Below are 26,382 nucleotides of genomic sequence, written 5' to 3' on the forward strand. Positions count from 1 at the left end.
TCGTGTCCTCCGATGTGCCCTGCTGTCCATTCTCCTGCTGCAGGGACAGCGGCTCTGACCGTCTCCGCTACCAGCACTGTTTCCGCGGTGCTGGGGATCACTCAGACCAATCAGACGCTGCGCCTCGGCCGCAGGGCATTTAAAGGCGAGGAGAGGCGTTCATTTGATTGGTGAAAACAGCGCTCGGCTATGTTGCACCCAATCACGGCTTTTCTCCTCCCTCTCTGCCATTTGCGCGGAGGGAGGCGTGGACGCGCAGCTCTGCGCTCCTCTGCGCTCCTCTGCGCTCCTCTGCGCTCCTCTGCGCCTTGACTGCACCTCTCTTGGCACTGCAGGAAATTTGCAAAGTGCGCTGGTCACGCCCTGTCCGCACGGCGAAGGCCGGCGCAGGGCAGGTGCGCCTGCGCTTGCGCCTGGTCTACAAAATTAGAGCCCTCTGTCTTGTCTTCTTCCGAGATGGGAAGCTTGTGCATGGAACTATGTGGCTGTTTACAGCCAAAAACAGAGCAGTGATAGCTTTTCAACTTTGGCATTCGGGGAAGGTGGACGGGAAGGGGGTTCGGGGGTATCTACTCCGGTGGACCAATCAGGTCAGACTTCCTCCTGATTGGCCAAAAAAAGGGAATCGTGACGTTGGCAAATCCCCAAAATCCAAACAGCTTGTTTTAGGTCAGGATGTTACATTCACAAGCACTACTAAGTACAGGTTTTTGTCATTAAATATCACATTTTGTGGGCTGGGAGGAAAGACAAAGACCCACAAATTTCACTAAAAGACGTAATGAAGTGATTTTTGCATAAAATGAGACCTTTAAATCCTGTAAGTGATGAGGTAAGGCAAAGAATGAAAACTGCTGAGAGAGAAATCAGTAAAATGGTGCCGCTTTCTGTTTGTTTGCATGTTTTTGTTTCATGTGTTAACATGTGTGTGGATGTACATGATCACATGTGTGCACGTGTGAAGGGCACCTTGTGTGAGCGGTGTACGGGTGAATGCGTGTTCTGAATGCCTGACGAGCTATTTCTCTAATCCTTCCATCCACCCATCCATCTCCTCCTCCCTCCTCCCTTTCTCCCTGCAGCCCATCTCTCTTCCCATCTCTCCTCTCTAAATGGCTTTATTTCGCGGAGCTCCGGGAATCTGCTGTTGCTGTTCCTTCTGCTGCTTTCTCTTTCCCTTGGGCCATGCTGCAATGTTGAAGGCAAACCTCTTCTCTTCTTCGCTCACTCACACACTCTTTCTTCACACAGCTCGAATGCACAAAAGTAGCAGAAGCCACTTCACACTGATGATGTACAGTGGCTAATATGTTGGCTCATTCATCATTTGCACTCCACATGCTGATGACATGCTGCCTGAGAGAGTGAGACATGATGTAATGCCTGAGACCTGAGCCGTGCATTACTAACAAGGGAAGCAATGCAGTGTGTGAGTGTGTGTGTGTGTGTGTGTGTGTGAGTGTGTGTGTGTGTGTGTGCATGTGAGAGAAAGAGAGCACGAGCGTGGTCACTGTCGGCGTGTGTAATCAGAAGATCTTCCTCCAGGTGAAATGGAAGTGCAACGGGATGTGAAGATATCGACTGAGTTCTCCATGAGCAGGGTAACTGATGATTTTCCAGCGTGGAATGTAATTTTATGTGTCTCCCTGAGTCAAGTTCTGGTGTATGTGTAGTTAAATGTGTGTATGTGTGTGACTTGTACAGCCAGTGGCTAAATTACCATTTGCTAGAATGCATCTTTGCCATAAGACTAATAGATGTTAACAAAACATTTAGAGAGCCATCTGCTGAACGCTCATGTGGTACAATGATATAAATAAGTGTGTGTAAGGGTGACTGGTCTTGTGTGTGCACTTAGGATCAAACATGTAAGATGTGTTTCAAAATCACTAGGATTTGTTGAGAAGGAAGAAGCTGACAGCTAAGGAAAGAAAAAAAAAACATGGATGAAGAGAAGAGAAGGGGAGAAAAAAGAAGAGAAGAGAAAATAGAAGAGAAGAGAAAAGAAAATAGAAGAGAAGACAAGAAAAAAAAAGAGAATAAAAAATAGAAGAGATGAAAAAAAGAAGGAAGAGAATAGGGTAGAAGAGAAGAGAAGAGAAAAGAAGAAAAATGAAGAGAAGAAAAAATAGAAGAGAAGAGAAGAGAAGAAAAAAGAAGAGAAGAGTAGAGAAGAGACGAGAAGAGAAGATAAGGGAAGAAAAAAGAAGAGAAGAGAAAATAGAAAAGAAGAGAAAAGAAAATAGAAGAGAAGAGAAGAAAAAAGAAAAAAGAGAGGAAAAGAGGAGAGAAAAGAAGAGAAGGGAAGATGAGAGAAGAGAAGAGAAAATAGAAGCGATTAGAAGAGTAAAGAAGAGACAAGCAGAAAAAAGAAGAGAAGAGAAGAAATAAGAAGAGGAGAGAAGAGAAGAGAAGAGAAGAGAAGAGAAGAAATAAGAAGAGGAGAGAAGAGAAGAGAAACCCAGACTCTGACTTAAATGGAACCAGAAACATGAAGCCCTTTTTGTGTTACTTTTTCATATTCCCCCATAACTATTATCATAGAAGAACACAGGGTTCCCACACACACACACACACACACACACACACACACACACACACACACACACACACACACACACACACACACACACACACACACACACACACACACACACATTCGACTCTCAGCTGCTGTCAGGACCAAAGATAGATGACGCTGTGATAGAGAAAAGATGATGATTACAGAAGATGTTCCCCAGTTTCTATTCCCACCTCTTCCTCTAGGCTTCTCCCCCTCATCCTCCAGTCCCCTTTTTCTTCCACCCATTATCCTCCCACCACACCTCCCATTCCACACCAATAATGTCACAACAACAACCTCCCACTTGCTCCTCCTCCGCCTACCCCCCCTCATCTTTTCCTGCTTCCTTTCCTGCTTCATCGTCCCTCATCTCCAATCACAACCCAAGGTGACCCCATGGTTGTATGCGCCACCTGTTATAACTCCAGCTTAGCAACACAAGCGGTACCTCAAAGCAAGGTTGCTAATTTAATTTCAACAGCCCTACAGAGAGTCAAGCAAACAGAAGCCTCGTCTTTCTATTTGAGCATGTTGCACAAGCGAGGGAGCTCTCGAGGACTTACTACATTCAAGGATCTTTTAAATTCATGACATTGACTTACACATTTGTAGTCCATTACATTTTGACACGTTGATGTCTGCGCTGCTCGAGTTAAATTAGAATCTGAAATCATTCCAAATACTGAATAGATTTGTGACATTTCCCAACCTCTACAATGACAGTCATTACTTAAGGGGTCGACTTAAAAGAGAGGAGGCTCTGACTCTTGTCTGTCACACTTTATCTGTGCTGACAAGAAAAGACGGAGAGGAAAGGAGCAGGAACAGTATGAAGCAGAGGCAGGGATTGGAAGGATAGTATTGGTGCATGTGTAGAGCAAAAGACGACAGAGAGGGTGAGATTCAGTGATAGGAAATCCAGGGAAGTCACACAGATGATGCAGTAGCAGAAGAGGAAGAGCAGGGGGATTTTCCTCAGTGTTTGGTGGATCTAACGAAGGATTCCAGCGTCTTCAGAGACGCTAAGCTACATGCTTAGAGGATCAGAAAAACTGCTCTTCTCGCTGCAGTGAGCCAAGCTGATTGGAAAACATTCATCTTCATTTAACAGGCAAAAAGCCTGTGCTACTATGTGTACATACAAGACACATGGCAGCCACACACGATTGCTTCCAACCCTACAGCCAAGGAAGGCTTCGTTGACTTCACTGAGTCCATACATTGAAAGTGATTGGAGCTCTGATGGGACAAATCTCTGGGTTCATTTGTGAGTTTAAACATGGAATATCTAGCTGTGTATTTGTGACTTTGTCATTTAATGTGCCAAACAACAATCCTGTGCATGACAGGCAAATGAGGCATAGGAGGACAACAAGTTTTTCTGCTCATAAAATTTTAGACTGGTTAATTTCCCTGCTGGTAACGGTCCAAACACCGGCCTCTCGTCTGGCATATTTTCTTGTCTGTGACACAAAGCCTCTACTGTATCTCCAATTTGCTCATTTGCTCTGCACCCAAACAACATTTGTTTCCTCCTCTCACTTCTTGTATCATTTCCTCCCCTTCCATCTGTCCCTCACAGCCTCCCTCGTCTCCTTCCCCCTCTCATGGTCCATTGAAGTCCCTCTTTGCTCTCCTCATCTTCCTCCTACTCTCTCTAAGTCTCTCTTGTCATAGAGGAGGAGGGAAATTGCAGCTTGGTGGTTCCTCCTCAATATTTAATCCGAATTAAACATATAAGGGCTATTCTACACTCAATTATTCATATCAAGCTGGGAGATACCAGGACAGTCATCTTGCAACCCCCCTCCTGACAGAAAGAGAGAGTGAAGAAGAAGAAGACGAAGGAGAAAGAGCCACTTCTCTATTAATTAGACTTAGAATTGGATTTCTTTCAATTTCAGGAAAAAAAAGAGACAGGCGCTGTTTTTCCTCTTGTGGTCTTTTCAGTGCACTTGCTTGACATTCACATGAAATTGTCCCACTTTTTGTGCGAAAGGAATAAAAGAGAGCTGATAACTGATGTGCAAATGAAAAGAATAATAACCTATATCACCCACACAGATGTAAAACTATTGTGTGGTCTGTTCTTTCTTTGAGGCCCCCCACCCCATTTTTTTTAAACATAAATTACCTCTCTGTAAAACTCTGGAGTCTGCACTTTATCTATTGATCAGCTCTGCAGTTATTTCCCCTCCCCTCTCTTTGAAACCTAATGATCCTTCAACTTTCAGCACACCTTTTCACGTACCAGGAAATGAGCCAGCTCATTCTTAATGAGAGCAAAGACTAAAGCTGACACCGGGGATAATAGTTTCAAGCAGCAAGGAGCAGCTCTCAGTTTAAAAAATTACCTCCTGACCATCTTCACAGCTATGTAGTCCAAATATGTATAAATACACTCATCCACTTAATCAGGTACACCTGTTCAACTGCTCGTTAATGCAAATACATTCTAATCAGCCAATCACATGGTAGCAACTTTGTGTGTTAAGGTATGTAGACATGATGAAAATGACCAGCTTAAGTCCAACCCGAGCAGCAGACTGTAGAAGAAAGAAAGACGACTAAGGGTGTTTTCACACCTACAGTGTCGACCTATATTTGGTCCCGTTTGGGTTGGTGTGAAACCAAAATTGGACTCTGGTGCGCACCAAACTGGTGCGGCCAGAGGAGGTGATCTTGGTTCCGCTCTGGCCGCACTCTGGTGCGCACCAGCTGTGGTGTGAAAGCAGCCGCACTCTGGTGCGTTTGACATTAGAGGGCTCCCGTGGAGTTTAGTTTATGATGCAGGACAGCTGCGCACTCCAACATCCTTAACTACCCTTATATACTCATCTAAAAAGCAGAGCTCTCCCCTGACTCCCCACGTCAAAAACACATCGTTTTATATGGCCTATCATATAACAGGCATTAATTACCTTGTGGGTCGTCTGTATCTGCGTCTGATGAGGATCTCACGGTACATGGTAAGAAACATTATTTCTGAATTTCCCCTCGGGGATAAAAAAAAAAGTATTTTCTATTTTATTCTACTTTATTAATCTTCGCCTTCTCCGGAATCGGGCAGATATTTCCATTTGGCGTCTCCAGTGCATCTGTAAGCTTTTTTCAAGCTGCAGCTGCGCCTCATTTACAAAAACTATCGTTTGCAGATGGTTATACACACTAACAATATAGAAATGAATTTTAAGCACTATAAAAACTCGGCGTAGGCCAATTTGACTCTCCATCATCTCTGATTTAAGCAAACAGTTCTCTCGGCGCTTCCAGACTCCAACTGAAAGTACGCTGCACGCGCTCTAGCCGTTGTTGTCATGGAAACATGACGCTCTCAAAATACTGCGGCGTTTGGTCCCGAGTGACAAAAAGCAGATGTGAAAGGAACCGCACTAACTGCAAAATGGCAACAAAGTATCAATGTGACATTCCAAGCCGCACCAGGGTGCGCACTATCAGGTGTGAAAACACCCTTAGAAAGTGATACATGATGATATAAAAGCGACAGGAACTTAAATTACCACTTTTATCACAATCTTCAATTTTGGTCTCATCTGACCAGACAACATTCTCCCAGTATTCTACAGGCTTGTCAAGATGCAGTTTATCAAACTTTAAATGATCTTCAACATGCCTTTTCTTGAGGAATGGAGTCTTGCGGGCTGAGCGTCCATAGAGGCCATGGTGGTGGAGTGTATTGCCTATTGTTTTCTCTGTAACAATTGTACCTGCTGCCTCCAAGTCTTTCTGGAGCACTTTCAGGGTGGTCCTTGGCTCGTTGAGTACTCTTCCGACTATCTTTCTGACTCCCTGGTCAGAAATCTTTCAAGGAGCTCCTGTGTGTGGCCTGTTGATGGTAAGGTGGTGCTTCTTCCACTTGTGAATAATGGCCCCAACGGTGCTGACTGGAATATTCAGGTGCTTTGATATAAGTCTGTAACCAGTTCTATTCTGATGCTGAGCAACAATCAGGTTGTGAATGTCTGCAGAGAGCTCTTTGCCTTTACCCATCATGAGGTGTGTCATCTTTAACTTCTTGGTGAAAAAAACGACCTTTTTTATTGGACCATCAATTTGCTCTAGCCCAGCTGATGTTGGTTTGCACTAATTGGAAGTTCAAGAAATAATTGCTGACAGATTTCAGGTGGTATGGTGCATTTCCTTGCCAAAGTATACAGCCTTTCCATGGTGTGCTTAATACTTTTTTCCTGTGTTATCGTACTTAATTCCAAATAATCATTATTTATGGACCTGAAGGTTGTGATTTCTTTTCATGTGTGGATTATTTGAGTTAATACCAATGTTTGGTAGAAATTTCATTTGAATTACATCTTTGGAAATAAATGTGATGAGAAAAAAGTTGATACGTTCAATACTTATGTTGCCCACCTTATATGTTTATAAATCAGATTTACAATGTGTGGCAGAAAGACACATTTAGTTGAGTAAAAGTCTATATCGCGTGTAGGAATACATTTAAAATCTTTCTCCAAACAGATCTTAGTCTGAGGGCAGTGAAAAGGTTATGTTTGCAGCCTCTGAATATAAAAGAAACAGTGGAGTGTTATAAACAAAGCAGAGGAAACAGGGAAAAAAAGTGAAGCAGGAAACGTCAACAACAATAAAGCAACATGCTGAGAACAAGGCAAAGAGGAAGACACATCTTTTTTTTCTTGGTGTGTTTCCCATCTTTTCTCTGAAGAGACACAAACACACCACCCTCCCTCACTCCAGCATTATCCCAGCAGGACACCTTTAATTTTTTCTCTCTTACTCTTCTTTTCCTTTCCCGCTGCAAATGAGACGGACACGTGAAAGCACAGGTGCTCTGGCAATCTGACACACAAACACACTTTCTCCCTCTTTCTCTTTCGCTCTTTGTCTGTCTATCTCTCTCACTACCAGCAGCCTGCTGCCCTGACCCAGGATAAACCTGCATTTGCTGCTTGTGGCGGTGAGTCAACACAACTGTTGTTTGACCCCACTCCTGACCTGGATGTTAACAAGCGTATGATACTGCTGGGTTTGGGGGAGATAGGTCATGTAGATTTACAGGTTTATGTAAATGCTGGCAGGTAAAACAGGAACCTCTCTTCTGAAGAGACTCTTGAATATGATGTTAAGTATCTTCACAAAGTGTCACAAAATAAATAAAATAGTAGCTCTATCTGTAAATATTGCAGCTGCCAGCACACTTTTAGGTTGAGTTGTGCATCTCTCTGGGTCAACAGGGATGTTTGTAGCTGCTCCCTTACAACACGCAAGTGCAGTGTTACATAAATAAAACACAAAGATCTTGTAGGTTCAAATTATCCCTTGATGTTTCTGTTACATCATGTAGACCTGAGACACTTTGTTTCTACATGGGCTGTTTGTGTGTTTGGCAGTTCCAAGACGTCAGGAGGAGATGGCAAAAATGAAAAATTGAAACCTCTTTAGAAATCATGTAACGCATCATGTTAGGATGCAATTATGTTCGTGTGCTGTAGAGGACGAAGAAACCATGATGTAACCCAGAGAGATTTGTTTTGGTTTTATCCTGAGGGTGAAGTGTTGCTTCATCAAAGTGTCCCTCAGCATTTGAATAGTTTGAATTTCAGTGGCGGCTGCTGGTCAGTCAAGGAAGGGAAGCTCATTTTTTTCTGGCCTACATCATAAATTTGTTTATTTAAACGTAAATTCTACCCTCCATGCCAACTTGCTAGCAGCTGGAGCATCTACGTGAGACTACAACAGGCTGTAAGTGTGAGTGACAGGAGGAGAAGCTCTGTAGCTGTAGCTGTAGCTGCTTATTGGTGAAAAGAGAGAGACTCTTTAAACACAACGCTCGTTGTTTTTAAGAAAGGTAAACTCGCTTGGGAATCGATAAAGCCTCCGGATCAGTCCAGAACAACTGACTGTAAAACTCAGAAGATGCTCCGGTGGAGGGTTAAACTTCAAGATCACTGACTGGCTCATTTCACTGTCAATCACAAAGGGATTCGGCCTCAGACAGATCATCCAATCATCATGCAGAAGCCCAGCGTCCAGGCCAGCCCACTGCCTCATAGACCCCCAGAGACGCTGAGTGTCCACTGGGCGGGACAAAGTCCAGTGTTTATCCAATGACCGTCCAGTTTCCACAGTGGAACAACACACTCTACACTTCCCCGCTGAAGTCAGAAGACGCTCAGCGTCCGACTGTGTTAAAGCGCTGAGACGCTGTGGGGATGAATGAGAAGGAGGTGGAGCCAGTTACCTGTGATAGGTAGCTGATTCTGAACAAAAGATGGTGGAATTTGAGCACATATTTTCTCAATAAAATGTACACACAACAGAACACATCACCACTTTTTTCTGGGACATTTTAGGGGAAGCTGAGCTTCATTTGCAGTCTTAGAGCAATCGCCACTGTTGCATTTACAAGTAGTGAGGTCTCATCACTTTATTAAGATGGAGAAACAGCAATGATGAAGCTCCTTAAAGCAAAATAAAACACTTAAAAAAAATATTTCTGTACTGCAGGTCAGAAATATGATTTTTGGGAGACCCCTGGCCTCTTTATTGATCGGTGGTCTAATGAATTTCACCAGGAGGGTCTTCAGTTGAGCGCATCAGGTTTTAGAAGGAATGATGGCAGCTCCCAGTCTAGCTCACCTGTCTTTTTCTCAATCTCACACACATTCACACTTCAATCCATGGCTGATTGTGTAGTGTGATTAGGAGGGAACCCCTGTGATGCCTATCAGACTGATAAATATGAGACTGGTGAAACTATGCCGTGGAGTGAAAGAGACAGAGCGAGGACAAACAGCAGACATGCATCTTTTTCTTTGTCCCAAAACTATAATCAATTAATTATTATCATTATTTTTTATTTATTTTTTTCTATCAGAGATGTAGGAAGCTGCAAGTATTATGGTGTTTAAAGGTATGACATGAAGCATCCTGAATATAAAAAGATATCTGTTTTACCAGCTCCTCCCTGCTCTACAGCTTTATGAGTCAAACTAGTCTTGTAAAAAAGCATTTACTCCATGGGAATCTAAATGGATTACAAGAAAACCTCCTGTTCGCTTCCAAAATATCACAGAGAAGGTGAACTATTTCAGTTCTGTAATGTTGCAAAATTGTATTTTCAGAGCCTCAGAATTTCAATATGTCAGTGGACAGATTTCAGACAGAGGCGGCATCAGATTATCTGGCCTCCACAGCTGCTCCAGCTGAATGAATCACAGCCCATTGTTCTGCTCTGGTGTATTGTGCACAGGATCCATCAGTGTGAGCATCAGTCAGCCACTGGAACCCCGCTGAGGATGCAATCAATCCACTTACATGCTGCATAGCCATGACTGATGCAGGGCAGCCTGCAAAATACTACAAGTGTTGCATTGGTGTGTGTGTGTGTGTGTGTGTGTGTGTGTGTGTGTGTGTGTGTGTGTGTGTGTGTGTGTGTGTGTGTGTGTCATTGCTTTGATCTTTCTTTTGGATAAGAGCCTAAGCTTCACAATTGTCACAACAGCTGTAATGCAAAATAAAATGATTAACCTACATTATTTTTGCAAACAGGACAGTCTATCTCATTTTACATACCTGATTTGTAGCTGCAAGCATAGATTTAAGGAATCGGATTCTACTTTGGCAGATTCACTTAAAAATAGTGATATAACAAGGCTTGTGTGTAGGTCTATGTGTGTCTGTGTGCTGCTAATTACGAATTTAAAAGAAAGATGCCAGCACCAGCCAGCAGTACGCACACTCAGTGATCTGGCAAATAATGCCCCACCTCACAAAAGCCATTGTACTCTACGTTTCAAAGTGAGTTGAGGCGAGAGCAACCGAGTGTTAAATAAGTTTGTAATGCTGCAGAACTATGATACTGTTAGAGCTGGGAGCTGTTTGTTTGCAGCACAGCAGATGTGGCACACTACTAAAGTGTAAATTATTGTGAGCTTGTGTGAGTGTGTGATTGCCTGTGTACTGTAAGCACTGTCTTTGTACACACTTGCCCAACACAATAGTGACAAGCAAGAAAGAGTCACGTCCTGTGATCAAATTTACCATGAGAAACACATAAACACATGCAGTCAGAAAACAACAAACACATACGAGTGATAGTGCATCACCTCGACACAGACAACCTTTGGCAGTGTTAGAAAGAGGTTGGTTTAATGTGACAGACAGCGCTCTTAAAGGACTGAGACTCCTCTCTGCAGGGTGGGATGTGTGTGACAGCCACGCTTGTCATGACGTGCCTTGAATTCGACACTACCATAAGGGCATAGCCCCTTAAGGTGGAGGCCATTTTCGTCTCATACGTCATCTGAATATATTTACATATACTTAACATTACATGCCATGCATAAAAGATAGGCTAATAATTGCTGCAGTGCAAGTTTCATGATGAGTCTTTTAAAAAGAAATCCCATGTTGAGAGAGATTCTTAATGCAGTAGAGACAGCATCAAGATTTAATGTTGTTTAATGCTGGCTGTGTGGATGGGAGCTCAATGTATGTCTGTCTATATGGGGTCCTTGAGCGCTTAAATGTTTTATGAATATGCATGAGTATGCTTGTTTTTCCACTGTGCATGTATGATCGCGACACTCACCAGCTCCTTCTTCTTCATGCACTCCATGAGGATGATGAACAGATGTTGAGCCTGTGTGCGGCTGTAGGTAAAAGTCTTCTGGATGGTCACCAGCAGCTGGTCTCTCAGAGACTCATTGATGATGCTGCAGAGGCAGAGAGGTGAAGGGAAAAAAGAGAAAGTGTCACGAAGGGGGTCATGCAGAGGTAAGGAGAGGGAAATGGTTAGGAGGAAGCTGGCAAATTAGATTTGTTTGTTAGCTTGTAACCAAGGTTGACTGGGGCCCTCAGCGCTGCTAGCTGAGTCCTTGGTGAGAGGTGATGCAGTGAGCTTACCTTCAGCTGTAACAGAGTTTGTAATGCAGTAAAAAACTGAATTCAGCATGTGTCTCATAAAACAACCTTTTTAAGCCAGGTTTTGTAAATGTAATGCACAACCACATTTCAGTCTCTTGAAGGTTGCTGTGGCAACATGCCATAAATAAAACTGCAGTTTTACTCATGTAAGTATTTGTGGAAGTGTTTGTCCTTGGTTCACAGAGCATGGATGTATGAGCACCTACCCTCCCTCCTCTGAGTATTTGTGTCCAAAGGCCAAGATGTCTGACGCCCTGCCGCTGCCGTCACACACCACCACAGGGACTGGAGGTGTGTCCCTGAGGTACTCCAGCACTATGGAGATCACATTTGGGCCCCCTTCTACGATCAGAGCCACCACCGGCACTCCTTGACCAATACCTGTATATGAAACAGGTGGGGGCGGCAGAAACAGGGGTATGGGAGAGAAATCAGGAATGAAAATGGAACAAAAGAGGAAGGGGTGTTAAATTAAAGAAAAGGAGGTAGGAAAATCAATCAATAGATTATCAATGACATATTGAGAGGGAAACTGAGTGTCATGTTGCATGCTGCTGAAATTCATGCTATTTCATTGCAGTGAAGGCTTTAGTTTCTTCCCTTCTCAAAGTAAAGAGGTTTTCTATAAAACCACCAACACCACACATACCCAGCCCACCTGGGTTTTGGTTTCTCTTGCATAGACGTGTGTTTCCCTGGCTGTGTAAGTGTGTATGTGACCATCCTCTTACCAACTGAACACTACTTTTAAAACATTAGACTTCAACTCTCTCTGGTGGTCTCAACCCAGTCTGTTTCTTAAACCCTCCTGAGTCCCTTTCTCACTTCCTGTCTTATCCCCTAAGTCTGTCTCTCACTCCACTCTCCTCATCCTCTCCTTCCCTTCCTGCTTCATGTGGTTGTTTTGATCAGCCGGGTGTTTTGACTCTTCTAATTCAAAAGCTGTGTAACAGCCGGATCTTACCCGCCCCACACCCTCATTCTGGTCTGCATAATTCACAGAGGTGACAGCATAAGCTGTCTCTCAAACACGCAGTTGGACGAGCAAGCGCAGATGAGTGCTTACATACTGTATGCACACACGCAAACACAAGCACAAGCACGCATTCAGAGGCAAACTCGCCACCCTCACGCTTTGCCTACCACAGCCTCATGCGGCCCTGCAACAGGGACAGTTACATAAGGAGAATATTTTCGGGGCTTCTTCGACTTCAAAGAGGTAAAACGTCACTGTGCCACAGAGCATCACACGACCATACATCAGCACAGCTCAGTGTGAGAGAGGGGCATACCGCTTGACTTCTGCGTGGAATCTGATTCCTACGTTTGTTATGAGGTCTATTTTCACTGTGACCTGCACGCCCGTGTGTGTGTGTGAGCTTGTGTCTGTAAAGGAACAAAACACTGGTATTGATGGCGAGCGAGGTCTGGAGGCAGAGGGACTCTGTTCAAAGCAGATAATGGTTAAACTGAAACCCACTAAAGAGCAGAGGAGGAGTAGGAGGAAGGACGGCTGTATAACGGCTGTGTGTTTGGGAGAAAGTTCTGGCTATTTACACTTACATTAAAGCAGCAAAGCAGACACACACTAACCACAAGATCTTTTCTCCCAAGACCAATTTAAGTATGGCCCCTGACCTCCGTTGAAAGTTGGTTTATCTCATTAACAGCTGCCTAAACTAATCTACTGGGCTATTTGAAACATAGACAAAGTTTTCAGGAAGAAGTTAATCTGATTAAATGGATGAAGATTATATCTGAGCTTCATGATACTCTAGATAGATCTTTGTCAAAATAAATGCATGAAAAGTGTAACTGAATCCTTAGAAATGACGTGACCCTATTCTGATTTAGACACACACTTAAAAACTGCAGCACAGTCCAGTTCTGTGACTCCCAGACTGAATGAGAACTGAGGCTCTAAACCTGGCAGTGTTAGCACTTTGCTGCTTTTACTGAACGTGCAGTTTTGTACTTTTTAAATTTAATCCTCTGATTCAAAAAAAAAAAAAAGTGGAACTCTTTTGAATTATTTTATCTGTGAAAGCAGATGGTGTAGTCAAAACTTCCTCTGAATCAGATAAAACACTAGTGTTGAAGCACGTGCTGTGTGGTTTCATGAGTTGGCACTTTCCCAAAGGATGCCTTTTACTCCGAGTGTAAATGCAAGCCCACAGCTAAAAAGATAATCTGTTACACTTTTTAGCAAAGAGCCCCTTTTACCGACCCTAGTCCTCTGCCAAGTGCTATACGAATCTTAGGAGTAGTACCCATGATTTCTGTTGCTTCTCACACAACTTTTGTTTTCATTCAGGTTTTTTGGTTAAAGAAAGTGAGGTTCAGTAAGATGAAGTGGAAACAACAGCTGATAAATTAAACAAGTTGACATCTGTTTCTGCCATAATGTCAATCTGTTGTCACTTCTTTTATAACTAGACTAAATAAATACTAAAAATATGCTATATTTCTACTTGGTGCTATTTCAGTTGAAGTCTTGGGGCTCTAATTTCGTAGACCAGGCGCAAGCTCAGGCGCACCTGCCCTGCAAAAGTTGAAGAGAGAAAAGTTGAAAGAAGTCAACACTAAGTGGCTACAGTTCATTTATCAAGGAAATGTGCCAGCTACACTCAGTAAAACTGTGCATGTGTGTGCTAGTCACTTCACGGCCGACTGCTTTTCCAACTTTGGACAGTACAACAGAGGGCTAGCAAATAGACTGGTCCTGAATCCAGGCACATTACCAACCATTCACCAACAAACCTCAGACCCTGGAAATGTGAGTATTTTAAATGCTGTGTGCTGTGGAGCAGATGTAAGAGCTTTTCCTCAGTGTCCCCCTGTCTCTGTGTTAGCTTCAGGATGCTAACTTTAGCTGCGGTTAGCCTGTTGCTTTAGCCTGTATTGTTACGGTAAAGCTGACTGACCCAAGAAGAAGTAAGAAATCTATCTGTAAAACTTAAAACGACTTTACTCACCTCTAACTCACATCGTGATTTATACAGCCCATATCCTCACCGTCTCCACAACCTTTTCCATAATCCCTTTTCTTTGTGTGTTTTTTTTAAATTCTAGAGTCTGAAAACAAATATTTTTGCTTTTCTCGTACATTCGTCATGTTTGTTTACACCAAAGTCATGTTTTACAACATGAGATTTTGAATATGGAGTGTGAAGAAGCTGAAGCTCTGCTGAAGAATCTGTTAGTGTGTGGTGTCCTCTGAGTGCAGACCACACACTGTAAGATCAGGAGAGAGAAATATGTGCGATCTGTCTTGTGTTATCATCAAGTGTGTGCTTTCTAAATGTGTGAAGTTTTGGAGAATCCTGTAACGTGTACCAGCCTTTAGGGAAGCCTGTGTTTAGTAGCGGACTTATGTGTGCATGATAATGGCTCACAAATTTACCTACAACAATGATCAACGTGTTTTATTAGTACAGCTGAAACATGCCGCACCTTTTGTGATCACCTGCTTCAGTTGATTGAACGTCTGCCGCAGGACAGGTGAATGGACAAATCTGCAACCCCAGTTTAGGTTAGTCAAATTTGAGATGAGACGAATGTGCCACTGTATCATTGAGGGTGTTTAGCCCCTTAACATCACAAGAAGTGACGACCAGCTCTTACACACTTCAGACGGGTCAGTTATAAAACAATATTCTGAGATTTTCAGGAGGCATTTTATAAAAGAGCCCAGTAATCCTGTGAGTCATGACCTCATTTTCAACTTTCTTTGCAGATTTATGAAGCAGTTCATGTTTCATTCTTGAAATGAAGTTGGCTGCAAGCTGCGCTGAATCACGCTGAGGCTATGACGCGTCAGTGAGTGGTTATAGGCACAGCTGCATGATTTCCTGTGAAAGCATTATGCTAAGCCGTTGTTGTCTCACATCGCTGTGATTCACACAGTTAAACGGAGAAATGACAGAAGAGATATGAGTGGCTGAGAGCAGATTTATACGTCATCACATATGTTTCACCTCTACACATGAACCTAACTGCATGTACGCGTTAAGACACCTACATCCAGCAGGCACCTTAGCAAAGGCTTAGCAGACGATTTAACTTCTTTTTATTGAGTTATCTATAGCTGAGAAAAAATACAATAAACCCTTCAAACTCCTTTCTTTGTTTCTCAACACATTCCACCTTTCTGCCCCCTATGCTTTTACACTTCCTGAATTCACACACTCCAACGCATCAGATAACACATTCCTCAAACCCCTACACTTTCCTCCTCTTCCTCGTTTCTCTGGAACTCATACATAGTTTTAACCCGGTGCCCACACCTCATCTGTCAGAGGGAAACTACCCAGAAAAGGTGTGAAAAGCAGCGGAAGAGAAGAGGGATGGATGATGAGGCTACATGGTCACAATTTTCTATATTTATCCAGTCGGGGCACAGAGGAGGAAACAAGACGCAGAAGGAATTTAGGAGGGAAGGAGAAGTGTGTGAGCGAGACATACATAACGTGCTTAAATAGTCCTAATTAAGGATCCAGCAATGACTCATCCTCTGAGGGTGTGTATGTGTGTGAGAAAGTGTGTGTGTGTGTTTCTGCTAGTGCTAGGCAGTGCAAGCATCTGTGAGTTTATGAGTTTATCTGTGTAAGTGTCAAATAAGAGTCAGTGAGACTGAAGGATGTGAGCTCCTGAATGTGGGTCGTTGAGCAAAATTCAACTCCACTCAGAAACAAAAAAAGATAAAAATATCTCAAAACACAAACCCTTAGCTAAATACAAGCAGTCAGGTTACATCAGACATGTGAATACAGTTTAACTTGACGTGACTTGACAGGCAAAGGAACAAAAGGTCAAAGGGTACGTGACACTAAAAAGGCAACGCTTCCCTTAAAACTTTAGATTTCCTGATACGAGAAAACCAGATTAGGTCTGATTTTCTGTGATATCTCTTCAGCGTTAATTAGAAACAGTGGTTAAACAAAGGCAGAGTAAGCCAGAGAAAACCAGCAGAGAGGTCATTAAGAGGTTAACATGTCTGCTACCACTAATCTTGAATTGAAGAAAAGTTTGTTCTGTTGATTAAGCTTAGGGGCCGTTTACACGACAACAGTTTTAGGGTGAAACGCAAAAGAAAAAGATTTTTCTGAAAGTCTGCCGACAGTAAACAGCGTTTTCAGCGGAAACTATGGCGTCACGCTCCACTTCGCGCTTCACGCTTACAACAGGACAACAATACTGTTGTTACGATCATCGCTAACTACCGTGTTGTACTTGTGCTGCTCGATCTGCTGAATCTGCTGACTGTCTTCATACAAAATGTGCATCTGTTGCTCCACTTTTTCACTTAGTATTCCCCAATACACCAGATGACCGGCTCAACTCTACTTCAGTGGAATAGAAGAAAAGCGGCTTTTGGACAAGACAATGATAGCACCATCTGCAGGCCTGGCATGCTTACAACAGCGTTTTCAGTCCCTCGACGTTTCTGTGTAAACGCAGATTTATTTCATTGCGTTTTAGGGCTTTCAGATGAAACATTGTTGTGTAAATGGGGCCTCAGTGAAAGAGGAATTTTGTTACAGCATTATTATTCAAGGGATGACAACCTTCCAGAGAAAGGACAATAATGTTGACACAGTGACCCAGAAATCTAGTGTCCTAGAGTTTTTGGCATCAGATTCACACTATAAAAGGAAAGGAAGAGAGCCTGAAAGTCTGACTCCTGGAACCAGCTAGTACCTCTGAGTTTCACGGTTTGTCCTCTAAGTATTCAAAGATTCCCACCATGTGACGATGACCATCACAAATCATGTCAGAAACTTGGTCTAATATTTGCTGTTCTGCCTCATTACACCACCTGCTCTTTACTGACACACTCTAACCACATTTACAACCACACTCTAACACTGTAACACACACACACACACACACACACACACACACACACACACACACACACACACACACACACACACACACACACACACACACACACACACACACACACACACACACCTTTTTATTGCACAATACTGTAAAATTATTTCTGGGTGTTTCAGGGTTTATGATGCTTTAACTCAGTCTAAAAAAAAGACTTTACAAAATCCAGAGGCTATAAATATCATTGATGGGAAACCTTGAGATTTAAGATCCTCTATCCAGTGTTCCCAACTTAACGATTTTGTCTCTATTTTTGCGACTTTCTGGACCCCCCCAGCGAGAAAATTAGAGAAAAGCGACTAGCGACAAATCTACTTTTGGGCGAGCCTAAAGCTACTTCTGATGCTGAGGAGTTGGCAAACCTGCCTCTATCAGTAAAGCACAAACAACAAGGTACCAAGAGCTCTGAGTGAAGGTCAGCTGCACTCCTCAAACATACAGATCAGTGTGTACAGCCAAGCAAAGAAGCACCAAAGCTCTGTTTAGCATTAAAAAAAGAGTGCCTGCAGATCTGGATACAACTAATACCTTTCCCTGAAGAGTTCAAGACTAATTTTAAGTCAGACCTGATCCTGTGGTCAACAATGCAGAAAGTGCTGAACACAGTGTAACATAGTGTAAAGTGTTTTTCAATCGCAGGAACTTACCCCTCAAACTAAGGACTTTTGAGGAACTATTTGTCTTTCGACCACAGGAGCAAGAGTCAACATGTAGTTCTGGGGTAGTTTATCAAACAGCCCTGCTAAAGGAGAAGTACTTTTCAGAAGTCCAGGAACTATAGGAGTCAGGGTCTGCAAGCAGAACTTATCTGATTTGTAGAGCATCTACAGTGTTGTGTTTTTACCTGCCATACACATCAACATTACATACATCTGTTCCTAGCTTGGGTTTACTCCTCAACACACTTGTCTTCACACCAGTCAATCACTGGTCAGACTCTGCCATTTTAATACAGAGATCCACAGAGATCCACAGAGATCCACAGAGATCCACAGAGATCCACAGAGATCCACAGAGATCCACAGAGATCCACAGAGATCCACTGCCTTGATGCTGGTTGAAGCAATTTCAGAAACATCACTGGCCTGATTTTCATAATCTCCAGGGCCCGTATGCATGACAAGACATTAGCAGTGAAAACAGACCTTTTGTACTAATGGCGAAAAAAAAGTTGATTAGGTTTTCACAAGCCAGGTTAACGGCCCAAAAAAGTGTTAGCTGTAATGGAGGTAGACCTCACCATTACAGTCACTAACGGCAGGATAAAAGCGCCTGTTTGGCTGTTCAAAGGCAGACATCGGGCAATACGATACAGTTTGAGAAAAATATGCAAAGACAGTGGACAATCCTTTGGAAAGGTGGCAATATGTAGCCAAACAGCAAATTTAGATTTAGAAAAAGACAGTCTTTCTGTAAACAGATGAGATAAGGGAGACAAACCGGGGAGGCTCCCAGTTTTACAAGTTTGATTCGCTTTTTGATTTAATGCGTCTGGTTCCTTCCAAGTTGTGTATGGTGAAATGTTCGAGTTCATAAACTGCTTTAAAAGTTATTCATAGAGGTACTGGGGCATTGCTGTGGCGCTTGTTTCACAAAACAGCTTTCATATCACTGATTTAATTATTGACACCAAACACATTTACTCGGTTTAAGATCGCCAAACTTTCTCTTTCTCTTTATTTACATGATTGACTCACAGATAACAGCTGTTTGTGTATTCTTGTAAAAAAAATGTCCATTTTTCAGGCTGAAAAACTTTTTCTTGATCATCTCTCAGTCACAGTGCTCGCCAGGTTTATTGCTGTTCATGAGTGGTAGACATGCGCAGTTTGAGTTTGTTTGATGGGGTTTCCTAGGAGGTTCTCCTTAATTATGACGTAAGCTGCACTATGTCTCTCTCATGCTGTGATTGGTTAACTGGCTGATTATTTGCAGTTTTACATGCAGCTAACGCTGCAGCCAAACGGGCCATTCCTTGACAGAACGTTAGGACTAATGGTCCTGTTTGTTTCATGACTGTTGATGCATACGGGCCCAGGACTTCAGCCCTCAGTGAAAACTCATACAACAATGGGCAACAGGAACCATTCAGCTCCTGGAAAGGACCCCAACTGACGACCTGTTGATTTTGTTTTTACCATGTAAGATATATCTGATTTTCACAGGGATTTTGCAAAACCAAGTCCTATGAGCTCAACTTTTTAAATGAACTGATTTAATTTAGAAGTTTGTTTCAGGAGTTTTTGAGCCGTAACTTGCATCTTTTCAAAGTCGTAATATAATCAATCGTTTTCTTTTTGTGCATAAAGCCTTGAAAAAAGGCGAGATGAGAATCCTGAACAATGTTTTGCTCAGAACCTCCATTTATTAAAAAAATCACACAACAATTCAGTCCCTCTGGACTTTTGTCAAGTATGCTCTCAGAGCTTGACGTTGTGTGAATTTTTGATTAATGGCGACACTGAGTGAGCGCATTCTGCAGGTTTTTCTCTTCTCAGGGCCACAGTCATACCTCCTACACGCCTGTTTCATGAGACCATTGGGGGTGAAAACACCTCCTTTAAAACGTTAGCATACTAAAGTCCTGACTTTAAGTGATTTAAAAAACAGTGATATCTTGATAGATAGTGATCTATGTGTTCTTTTGTTTGAAGAGGCACATTTGTTATTGTGTGAATATCACACCAAATTAAACAGTGTTGTCTCACTGCATATTTCTATATCTCTTTCTTTAAAGACGAAGGGAGGCTTATGTCTTTTTGCCTGAGCACTCTGGATTCAGACTGAGTCAGTGTGACGTGATATACTTCTCTCCTCTAAACTACTTTTGACTAATTCACAGCAGCAACGGCCAGCATGTCATCACGCCATGAGTGCTGGTGTGTGAATGATATTTTGTCCCCTCTAGGTAGCCGTTTCTGCAGTTTATGTCCTCCACTGTAGCCAAACACTATCCTCATGGGAAGGCTGGAATACAGTATGGCAGCTTTATTGTGTAGTCAATAACCCTAACCCAAAGAGCCTCAAAGAGTTATGAAAGGAAACGACAATAAAAAAGCTGCAAATGTTTATGACAAGAAGGAATTAAAAACTGTGGAGGCTTCTTTAACAGTTCATTTTTTCAGGCATCCAATCTTTCCAAAGATATTTACTATGTTTCCACTACTGATCATACACATAACTTCCCATACACTATATTGCCTAAAACTCCACTTTTGACAAGTCTTGCATCCAAGCTTTTTGTCTTTTTGATGCAAGAACACACCTTGCTCCCAGTGAATCAGGAATAAAGATAGTCTCTGCACACCTTTCTTTACATGCTCGTAAATATTCTACACACTTATTCACCTCAATGGTCCAGCTGCATTAGTCATCAATGCTGCACCACCACGGGGACCAGAACCACCCACCGTATAGGACTATAAAAATGTTAATTCATGTGAGTCATACTATTGATTGTTTCCAAGCCTGAATAAAGACTTAACATTGAAATGGATTCTGAATGTCAACCACTGAGTTGCATGATTTACAAGCTTTGGTTCAAAACGTTTCCCTTTTGTTTGTGAGGTCTTGATACTTTCACATTCAGCAGAGGGTGACATTTCTGAGCCAGATCCTCACTGTGACTCCACAGCTGTGTGATATGTGTCAAAAAACAAACCCCCAAAAGTAATCCAGTTGGTCACACAGTTGGATACCACGGGAAGACACAACGTTATTAACTGCATGAAAGTTTGCCAGGCGCTTACAGTACTTGAGAGAAGAGAGAGGAAAGTATTACAGCCCTCTTGAGTTTCTATGTTTCCATGATCTACTGTAATCTCTTCTTGGAGGTCACGGTGTCACAGCTAATCTGCAACGCAAGGCCTTATGGCTCTGGATTCAATTACCCCAGCTACTTCATCCTTTACCTATGCTGTGATTAATGAAATCACTGCTGTACGAGGGTCAGTGAAGGTTACACGGGAGACAGATAAAAGGCACACATGCCAACAATACTTCTGCACACACACACACTCACACACACACACTTAGTGTATGTGTGCATTTTAATATTCCAAGTAATTCAAGTGAAATGGATAAGAGGGGACACTCAAGGTGCCTTTTTCATTTTCACAGACGCCACCCGAACTTGCACAAATTAATTACTTCTATGCCTCTTTAAACCTGGCATATACTTTTTGTTGAAGACTCACACGTGTAAAAAGCAAACAAGTGATTTAAGATTGAAGGTTTTCTGCCTAACTTTAAAAAGAAAAATAAGAAACATTGAAGGATGACTTCTGTTAAGCCCTTTCTCTTGCTGTCTTTCACTTCTTCATAACACGTTTTTATATTGAAGACACCTCAAGGTAATATCTTGTCTCAATGCTGGCATCCTCCTCAGCTGCATCACACTTCCTTCGTGCTTTTATGTAACTCTTTTTTTTTCTGTTAGCCCCCAATCCCTTTTCCCCTTCTTCTTTCTCTTACCCTCCCCTCTTCCTCTTTCACTTGTCGTCTCTTCGAGGCAGGTGTGTGATTAAAACGCATTGTGGCTGCTGCTGCTGCTGCTGGGGACATGTCAAAGGAGCTGTGCAATGGTTGAGTGAGCTGTGTTGAATGCTGCCAATCATTGTATTGATTTTCTCCATTTGACGGTGGCTGCTAACTTTAAGAGATACCAAGCAGGAATAAAATGGGAAAATATATATATCCCTCTGTATTTGACCTTAAAGAGTTATATGAGAATGTGTTAAGATGATGTGGTCATGATCTCAGATCATAGGCTTTGCTACTCCGTTCCTGGGCAGCAGAAGCTGAATTCAGCCACAGTAGTCCATTTTTATTTGCGTCTCCCTCTCTGGTTCTGGTTTTTATCAGACATGACCAGCTGAACAAGAGAGCCATGCTGAGAATTCACTTTAATGTGCAAATACACTGGCTCCAGCTATCATATTTACAGCCTGCCAGTAACTGCACTTCCCTGTTTTAACACATCTATTATTTTTACCCCTTGGATATTCTTATCCACTGTCCCCTGCAGAAAGTACAAAACCACAAGTTGTAAAACCGTCCACAACATCAAATATTCAACAGAGAACAGAGAAAAAAAGAGGATCCACATCTGTCGTCACCGAGGGTGGTGCAAAGAGGCTTGTGAACTCAAATGATTAGTCCTGGCGGATGCGCATTGTGCTCCCATAACTTGCAACTGGATTTTTGGAATGAGAAAAAAACACTAATGTGCTGGCAAAACAGAATCAGAACTAGTGTTGTTGAAAAGCTCTGATCAAGAAAATGCGACTTTGATTTCATTTCTCTGCGTTGCCCTCGACAGTAACAATACTTTGTCTTGTAGTATTGCGATGATGTTAGTAGGAAAGGTGCAGTCAGCGACTCAAGCGTTTAACCACCAGATCAGAAAAGATTGCACCTCATCATGTAGAGAGATTAACGTAAGAATAGCAAAAAGTGGTCGTTTAAATCTACCTACTGTGAGGACTTTGTAACTGACTTTGAAATAGGTCATGAATTACTGATGCCTCTTCATGACCTACATAGTAAAATGAGATTACAAGTGGAAAGATAAGTTATTTTTGAAACTGAATTTTAGTGCCTGTGTTCATGCGTGGGTCCTGAGCCTTTACCAGAAGTGTCTACATCTTGAGCAGGGGTGGCCAACCTGTGGCTCGCGAGCCACATGTGGCTCTTTGCCTTTCAGTTTGCAGCTCTTTAATGCATTCATAAAAACATATATGTACATATTGTCATGAGCAGTGGTGTGCCGATTAATCTAAAATATAGATACATTGATGCCAATGTTGGGATAAGTACTGATCAATACTTGGGTGATGAGATTAATACTTCAGTTTCAGTTTCTCTTCTCCTTTTGATTGCTCAAACCCTCATGTGCTCATAGCTATCTATCTATCTATCTATCTATCTATCTATCTATCTATCTATCTATCTATCTATCTATCTATCTATCTATCTATCTATCTATCTATCTATCTATCTAGATAGATAGATAGATAGATAGATAAATGTAACTTTGTCTCTTCTGCAGTAAAAACAGAAATTCGTCTGCGTTTTTAAGACCACACGTGTGATGTGGCTCTTTGTAGTACCACAGTAATTTTTGTGGCTCTTGGTCTCTGACTGGTTGGCCACCCCTGATCTAGAGCTTCGATGGTAAAGTTTGGCAATGAGTAGTTAGTTTGCTGGAACTGGTACACTGTCAAAACAATTGGTATGTGACAGATAAAGTTATACATTTGATGGCCTTTGGTTAGCTAATTAGTGGAAGGAAAACATAGTTTATAATATTGAAGAAAAAAAAAAAGATCTTTAGTACATACATTTACTTTCACCACAAGAACTTCATCTTACAATGGCTAGCCATGGAGCTTATGAAAAATGCAGTCTTCATCCCAGAAAAAAACACTACCAACTTCATCCAGAGGGGGGCACTGTAATCAGCCCAACATGGCAGTTCCTCACAGTGCCTTTAAAAATTGTTGTAATAGTGAGAGTCCCTTTTAATTTCTAAAGCATGCTGATAGCAGCTGCATGAAAAAAATGAGGCTGTAGGATTAGCCACTGGTTTGCCCAGACATCACAAAAACACCACAGGGGAAGATTACGCATATCTCTCCACCACACTTCTTTCATCTCATGTTTGTGTGCAGGGTGTGTGACTTTGTGTTGAGACAAAAAAAATGAGCTTGTGGTTATGTGTGGTCTGCAAACCGCGTGTTAGGCCATTCAAACTAAACTGTCTATTTTCTCCCTTTATTCTCTTTTCCTGAACAGGACCCAAAGCTACACTAGGGTAAAGTCCCACAGGAGCCCTGCAGCAAGGAAAATTGATGTACTCCTCCATTGACCATGGACAGGTAATCAAATCAAGAAATGGTCCTTGTCTGCCCACCCTACAGCAGGGAATGAGGAAGTAAATAAAACACACACTCAGCAAGGTACAGCACACTATATAGACACTGGCACATACAGTCATGGCACCCTGGGGTTGCATATACACCAAAAAAAACTTAACTTAGTATCAACTGCACCTCTATCATACTGCATGAAAAAGGATATGAGGTAGAATTTTAAATTATCTCATACACTATAGATATTTGCATCACAGCGTTATAAGGGCTAAGGGCACTTTTTGTTTGTTGATGTAAGACTTCAAATGACAAACTGATCACACATCTCAACACGACTCCAGACACTACACAGGTAGAGTATATCACTGTCATGGGAGCAATCAGAAGCTTGTATGACGACTGGGCGTCCCTTTGCCTTCCCAGCCCCTTTTGTATGATTCCAGGCATAGGATGACAAAGGGAAGTCCATAGGTCACATGACTGGATGACAAACAGAAAGTCCTTCAGTGCAATCATTCCCAAAGTCTCGGTCCTGACCCAAAGGTGGGTTGCCAGAGATTTTTTATGGGTCACCAAATTAGTTTTCAAAATGTTGACACTAAATTTATGCTTTCCTTAACCAGAAGAAGTCTCCCCAGACCCATTTGTTGACCGATGATTGGCTCCTCACACTGTCATAGCTGGTTATGTTTTTATTGTGAAGGGTCATCGCCACAGTGTTTGCTGTAACTGGAAACATGTCTTAGGGGGCGGTCACACTGGTCATCCAAACCGTGCTGTGATTAAGCACGATTGCTGCAACTTTAGAGGCTTTTGGACATATGTTAAGTTGTTTTTGCCCGACACAGCCCTGTTGTTTGTTTGAAATGATTGTTGAGATATGCGCTCACAGTGATCATACATCATGGATCACACACGCCGTCCGGGTGCTTGTGCTCGCTCATGAAGTAAACAGTGCCGAAGCCCACCTCTTCGAAGCGTGCCAAAGCAGAGTGAACCGTGCTCAAGCACGGCATGGTTGCAGTCACACTTGCCATTCCAAACATGCTTTAGGGCTGAAGTGTGCTTAAGCACAGCACGGTTTGCCTGTGTGACCGCGTCCTAACTCTTTTTCAAAAGTCTGAAGCTATGAGCTGGCGCTACTCAAACAACCAAAGCCAAACCACCGTATGTTTCCTACTGTTTTACAGCACTCAGAGGAAAACACTGTCACTGTGTCACCATCACACATATGAAAGAGCTGACCCACTGATTACTTTGATCGTTAGTTTCCAAAAGGCAGATTTGAAGTCAGATTCAAAAACTCTTTGAGTTTGAAAGTCCAAAGTCACTGCTGGATCTTGGACGGGCACCAGCTGCAGAAACGGGGCTGATACAGCTTGTTACAGCTTGTTACAGCTGTGCAGTGACGTCAGGCTAATAAAGAGACATGGACACATACTGTTACCTTAATTCTGGATGAATCTGTCCTGAATATCACATGACTGGAATACAATTCTGAAAAGCAAGCAGGCTAACCCGTCACAGTAAAAATGCTAGTATTTCAGAGTGAAAGCCTAACACAGCTGTAGTGCATTTTTGAAATATGTTAGGCCTGTTAACTGGTACAAAAGATGTAAGATGATGCAGAAACATGATTAAAGAATCCTTTTTTATCTGTCAATTGATTTACAGATGACATACAGTATTTTGGATTGGGTTGTGGCTTGTTTCCCCAAAAATGTGGGTCACCTGGAAAAAAGTTTGGGGAACACTGCTTTAGTGAATACTGTCATCCCAAAGAGGTGTTACAGGAATTCCCGATGTCGAGTTAAAAAGAGGAGCATGTGCTTTCAAAAGCCGTTTCATTCTGCATGACGTTCAACACACCCACATCAAGTACCCATCGGCTTCCATCTGTGACAGGTCCAACACTGAAGGACAATGAGGCTGACAAAAGTAACATTCGAGTTTTCATAATCCCCTTAACACTGTAACTGTGTATCTATTTGGTACCAGCTTTTACAGACAGCCTCCTGTTTTCAAAATAAGCACTGATGTTACAATTTGTGCATTCATGTCACCCTCCACCTGAAAGAAATTATTACAAAATGACTTCATGCTGACAACAGAAGAAGGTAA

At 42.4% G+C, this 26,382-nt stretch overlaps 1 protein-coding gene across 18 annotated transcripts in view; it reads right to left on the minus strand.

Moving 5' to 3' along the window:
* The window catches only part of trpm3 (transient receptor potential cation channel, subfamily M, member 3), a 157,128-nt gene that overhangs the window by 41,662 nt on the left and 89,084 nt on the right, over positions 1-26,382 (minus strand). For all 18 annotated transcript variants that reach the window (XM_074670996.1, XM_074670993.1, XM_074670985.1 and 15 more), the window contains exons 7-8: positions 11,695-11,869; positions 11,154-11,277 (exon numbers count right to left, since the gene is read on the minus strand). In XM_074670996.1, coding sequence (XP_074527097.1) covers positions 11,154-11,277; positions 11,695-11,869 — 299 coding nt within the window. The remainder of the gene's footprint in view (positions 1-11,153; positions 11,278-11,694; positions 11,870-26,382) is intronic.

The sequence above is a fragment of the Halichoeres trimaculatus genome, unplaced genomic scaffold (genome assembly GCF_033239565.1).
Source record: "Halichoeres trimaculatus isolate MK-OKI-2021-1 unplaced genomic scaffold, fHalTri1.1 fHalTri1_scaffold_5, whole genome shotgun sequence".
Taxonomy (NCBI): Eukaryota; Metazoa; Chordata; class Actinopteri; order Labriformes; family Labridae; genus Halichoeres; species Halichoeres trimaculatus.